General features: G+C 37.4%; 1 protein-coding gene across 1 annotated transcript in view; it reads left to right on the top strand.

The window, feature by feature from the left end:
* The first annotated feature begins 332 nt into the window (after positions 1-332).
* LOC107875879 (protein DGS1, mitochondrial) overlaps positions 333-6000 on the top strand; it is a 35609-nt gene continuing 29941 nt past the window's right edge. Inside the window, exons 1-3 of the mRNA XM_016722757.2 lie at positions 333-674; positions 1993-2107; positions 2480-2683. Coding sequence (XP_016578243.2) covers positions 451-674; positions 1993-2107; positions 2480-2683 — 543 coding nt within the window. The 5' untranslated portion in view covers positions 333-450. The remainder of the gene's footprint in view (positions 675-1992; positions 2108-2479; positions 2684-6000) is intronic.

Below are 6000 nucleotides of genomic sequence, written 5' to 3'. Positions count from 1 at the left end.
TGAATATTAATAAAGAAAAATTTCTTTATTTATGAGAAAAATTTGACTTTGTCCCAAAGTTAGGATTTTAACTTTTCTCCAAAGAAATAGATATTTACTATATATGTGGTAATATATTTATAGCAGTTTCAAATTATTTGTCTAATTTATAAAATTAAGAGAGTTTTGCTTTATATTTTTATTAAATAATAATATAAAATAATAATAATTAAATTTAGCGTTCCAAAGTTTAAAAGCATTATTATTAATTTAGTAAAATATATTTTTAATTAAAATTAAAACTTTTATTGTGGCAAGCTGACCAATTATTATTAAAATTAAAATGAAAAGAAGGAAGTAAATGAGACAAAAGTACTAATATCAAATTGTTTTTGAAATTACAGAAAAGAGTCAAATTGTACATTTCATATTTTCTGATCACCGGCGTTAGTCAACTCAGTGAACTTACCGATGGATTCTCGGCCGGAAAACGCCGTCAACGGCCTAAAACCTACAATCTCCGTCTACTCTGAATACCTTTCTAATCGAATTTCCAGTTGCTTTCCGGCGGCGGCTTCCTACCTCAGCAAATTTTCCAATTTCTACCGTGGCAACTCATCAGGCACCAGTAAACGACGTCGTAGAAAGACTTGTCTCCCTCTTCCTTTCCCTTCCTCCTCCCCTGAATCTTCTATGTAAGTGTACGTTTATCTTTTCGAGTTGATGATCAAAAACACAAAGTATTCTGATTTTTTGAGTTTTATACCTAAAAGTAATCATTAGGTGCGCGAGTTTCTTACTTGTAGTATTACCAACTACTATTTATTAAAATGCAGCTTAAATACCAGTTGTTCGCTTTTCCTATCTGAAGGTGTGATGTTCCTACTTGAACTATCTCCGACTATTTATCAAAAACACAATTCACTTATTAGTTATTTACCTTTTCTACCTGAACGTGTTTCGAGTTTACTACTTGAACTATCAACAACAATTTATTAAAATACAACTCATATATTAATTGTTTGCTTTTCCTACCTGAAGTTGTTCGAGTTTCCTACTTGAACTATCACCAACTATTTAGTAAAAAACACAACTCAAATATCATTGTTCGCTTTTCCTACCTGAAGTTTTTCGAGGTTCCTGCTTGAACTATCACCAACTATTTATTAAAACCTCAAATATCAATTATTCATTTTTCCTACCTAAAGTTGTTCGAGTTTCCTACTTGAACTATCACCAACTATTTAGTAAAACACAACTCAAATATCAATTGTTTGCTTTCCCTACCTGAAGTTGTTCGAGTTTTCTGGTTCACCAACTATTTATTTAAACCCAGCTCAAATATCAATTATTCGCTTTTCCTACCTAAAGTTGTTCCAGTTTCCTACTTGAACTATCACAATTGTTTATCAAAACACACGTCAACTATCAATTGTGCACTTTTTATAACCGAACAACAACATACCCGGTGTAATCTACACTCACAGACGAGGTCTGGGATGGGTAGTATGTACAAAGACCTTTACCCTAGAAGGAAGAGAGACTGTTTCTGACAGACGCTCGGCTTCTATGTTTGCTCTGACTTTTCAAAAATATCAAGAGGTGCGTGTCGAATACTCCGAAAGTAGTGTGTTTTTGGAAAATCTAATATGCGTGTGGCGACATTTTTGGAGAGTTCGAGCAATGTAGCTCGGCTCAAGTAAAAGAATTATAATGTAGTTCGAAAAACAAAACAATGTGAGTGAAAGCCAAGTCAAAAATGCTAAAGAAAACATGAATTTTCCTACCTAAACTATGGTGATATTGTTCGTGGTGATATTTCATGTAGGAAAAGTGAATATGATAGGTAGAGATGTGTTTTTATAAATAGTTGGTGATAATTCGGGTATGAAACTCAAAAAATCCAGATACTTTAGGTGTATTTTTGACTGTTCACTCTTCTTCTTTAGTTGTGAAGGATATCTAGAGAACATTTTGTTCATAAGACAAGTTTCTAAGCTAACTGAGATGCAGGGTTGTTTGTGAGGCATCTAAAGTTGTTGGTGTTTTGGAGGACATTATGGAATGCATCTTTCTAAATATGCATTACATCCAGAAGAACTTAGAATATTGGCAATCTAAAGCACAGGTTAGCTATTTTACGAGGCGTTGTCCATGAAACTTGTGATTATTTGAAAAAAAGTAGTATTTGTTTTCAAAGTGAAAAATGATATTTGAACATTGGAGTAGTGTTTGTCCATGAATAAAAATTGGAGTTGTTTTTGAATTTTTGTGAGAGTTTTGGTGTGAAAAAAGTAAAAACAACTTTTTGGTGCTTTTTAAATTCGTTGAATTCTGGAATTTCCAGAATTTTAAGGCCAAACGTGTTTTCAGGAGTTCAAATCCGAAAAAATTTTCAAAAAGTTTCATGGCCAAATGCCCTCTTTCTTATGTGAAACTATACATGAAATTTTTGTCGAGACATAGTTCACTTTAATTAGTTATGTATGTATGGTTTCAGGGATCAAATGCTAAAAAGGCATACTTCATGATATGTGAGAGAGGACCATATGCATTTTTCAATGGTACAGTTCAACTGATAAGTGATTGTGTTGGTGAAGGTTCTGGGGTGCAGCATACATATTGTTTGGCATCTTCTTATATATCCGAGAGGATAAATTTCTTGAGTAGCTTAAGATATCATTTGGCTACGTTTTTGGCACAGGTTTGTTGCTTTTGCCTTAGTACATGTGAAATTAATGATGTAACTTTAATCGGCAGTTTACTTCATCAACCCTTTATTTGATGCTGTAATAATGTTTCCTTTGCTAATTTTCTCATTTGGTACTGGTTTCTGTACATTTATATGATTGTGTACAAAGGAAAATAAAATATTGAAGAGTTGTTTAGATATGTTAAGAGTTGTTGGGCGTCTAACCAAAAGGATAGGAATTGAAGCATTTCAAGTTGAGGCTCCAGTTGGATACTGTAATTCATCCAAGATGATTCTTAAATTTTGATTGTCCTATTTGGTTTATTGATAGTGCAGTTCTTTATCAATTCATATCCCATTGTCTATACCAAATTGCTTTGATTTAAATTTTCTTTTTGTCTTTTATAGTGGCAATATTCATATGAGATGACTTCCACCAATTTCTCATAACCTTACATCAGTTTATGTATCTACATTCAGAACTATCCCTATAAAAGATGTCTCGCTTTTGAAAAAAACACACATCATATGTTCTTAATCACTTTTCATAAGCTAGATGGCTATGATTGGAAGGAGTTCTTCTCTTGCAAGTTAAAAGCCCTAATACTATGTCCACCATGGATTGGGCACTTCGTGTAACTTCGATTACACTTCAGTGCAGCACCAAAGTGCTAGGATGCACATGTCAGTGCCCAGGAGTTGTCTTTAGAACGATAATAATAAGTAATATATAGATATTACAACAAACAAATAAATGAGAGCCTTGATAATCTTTTAAGAAGGAAGACAAAGGGATGAGCTTGATTTAGAGAAGGTATATATCCATGTCAGTTGGCATTTCCTATTGAGTTTATCGAGATTGATGAACTTTGGTGAGAAATAGGCAGGATGGATCAAGATTTGTATTTCAACAGTGAAATTTTTCATTCTAATTAATGGTAACCCTCAAGGTTTTTTCAGTTTTCATATAGGTCTTAGGCAGGGGACCGTCTGTCACCTTATTTATTTGTTTTGGTTCTTGAAATTCTCTGTACAATGTTGAGGAAAGCAGAAACTTTAGGTTGGTTAAGGGGTCTCAAAATTGGTAGAAATGATTAGGATAGTATGATGCTTAACCATATCCTTTATGCAGATGATTACCTTCTATTTTCCGAGGCTGATTGAGATCTAATTCTGTATCTGAGAGGGGTTTCGCTATGTTTTTAGGCAGTTTCTGGGTTGAGAATTAATCTGGCCAAAAGTAACATTTCAGTATTAATGCTGTTGATTCTGTAATGTGTAGAAGAGCTGGCGGATATTTTGGGCTGCAAATTGAAAAGTTCCCCACTGTTTATTTGGGTCTTTCATTGGGGGTGAAGAGAAAGGACGAGCATTTGGCAAGGCGTTATTGGTAGCTGCAATAACAAACTAACTCTGTGGAAAAAGTAATACTTGTCTTTAGGGGGCAGACTTACTTTAATCTATTGTCTCTTGGATGCGATTCCAACATATACTATGTTCTTGTTTTGTATGCCTACAACAAGTGAAAGAAAATTGGATTCCATTAGGATTAGAAGACATTTCCTACGGATGGGATCACTAACAATAGAAAGATACCTTTGGTCAAGTGGCCAGTGGTTATTGGAGGTAAGAAGAAAGGGGGATTGGGAATGAGAAATTTGAAGTTGCATAATAAAAGGAAAGCCTTGGCGTAACAGGTAAAGTTGCTGTCATGTGACCGGGAGGTCGCGGGTTCGAGCTATGGAAATAGCCTCTTGCAGAAATATAGGTTAAGGCTGTGTACAATAGACTCTTGTGGTCCGTCCCTTTCCTCGATCCCACACATAGAGGGACCTTGGTGCACCGAGCTGCCCTTCATAATAGAATTTTGCTTTTTAAATGGTTATGGAGATGCAACAAGAGTAGTGAGGAAATCTGACAAAGAATGTTAGATGTTATTTATGGTGAAAAGGAGGGAAATAAAACCCAACTAGTTGAAAAATGGCGTGGGAATCTGGAAGAAAATAGTGGATTATGGGATGAATTTCTCCGGTATACAATGCCGGAGGTTAGCAATGGTGCAAAAATTAAATTCTGGGTAGGCACTTGGAATGGAGGGGAGAGTTTTAAGAATGGATTCCTAGATTTATTAGTTGTGTAATGAACAAATAGGGCTATATTACAGATTTTATTCAAGCGCAGATTAAGTTCTTTGGAGAATAGTGGTCGAGTTGAGGTTGAGGAGGATAGTGTCTATTTGGGAGAACCAGTTTGGATTTATGCCCGGGCGCTCGACGACGGAGGCAATTCACTTGGTGCAGAGACTGGTGGAACAGTACAGGGAAAGAAAGAAGGACCTGCACATGGTGTTTATCGACTTGGAGAAGGCATACGACAAAGTCCCTAGGGAAGTTCTTTGGAGATGCTTGGAGGTGAGTGGTGTCCCGGTGGCGTATATCAGGGCAATCAATGACATGTATGATGGAGCTAAGACCCAGGTGAGGACGACAGGAGCGATTCAGAACATTTTTCTGTCTTGACAGGGTTGCATCAGGGATCTACTCTTAGCCCGTTTTTGTTTGCTTTGGTGATGGATGTGCTGATGCGTCGTATCCAGGGAGAGGTGCCTTGGTGTATGTTGTTTGCAGATGATGTGGTTCTGATTGATGAGACTCGGGGGGTGTGAATAATAAATTAGAGGTGTGGAGACAGGCCCTTGAGTCTAAAGGGTTCAGGTTGAGTAGGAGCAAGACCGAATATTTGGAATGTAAGTTTAATGGCTTGAGGCAGGAGGACGAGGTGGAAGTGAGGTTGGATTCTCAGGTGGTGTGTAAGAGGGATAGCTTCAAGTATCTCGGGTCTATGATTTAGTGGAATGGTGAGATTGACGAGGATGTCTCTCACTGGTATTAGGGCGGGATGGATGAAGTGGAAGCTCGCCTCGGGGGTGCTGTGTGATAAGAAGGTGCTGTCCAAGCTTAAAGGCAAATTCTACAGGGTGGCAGTCCGTCCGGCCATGTTGTATAGAGCAGAGTGTTGGCCAGTCAAGAACTCTCACATTCAAAAATTGAAGGTGGCGGAAATGCGGATGTTGCGTTGGATGTGTTGGCTTACTAGGGGTGATAGAGCTCGGAATGAAACTATCTGAGAGAAGGTTGGAGTGGCTTCGGTGGAGGACAAGAAGCGGGAAGTCCGTTTGAGATGGTTCGGACACGTGATGAGAAGGGGAACGCACCGGTTCGTAGGTGTGAGAGGCTTGCTTTGGATGGTTTCAGGCAGGGAAGGGGTAGGCCGAAGAAATACTGGCCTAGGCGGGACATGGAGCAGTTTCAGCTTATTGAAGACATGAC

The sequence above is a fragment of the Capsicum annuum genome, unplaced genomic scaffold (genome assembly GCF_002878395.1).
Source record: "Capsicum annuum cultivar UCD-10X-F1 unplaced genomic scaffold, UCD10Xv1.1 ctg1490, whole genome shotgun sequence".
NCBI lineage: Eukaryota > Viridiplantae > Streptophyta > Magnoliopsida > Solanales > Solanaceae > Capsicum > Capsicum annuum.
This window is presented reverse-complemented; position numbering and strand designations above follow the sequence as displayed.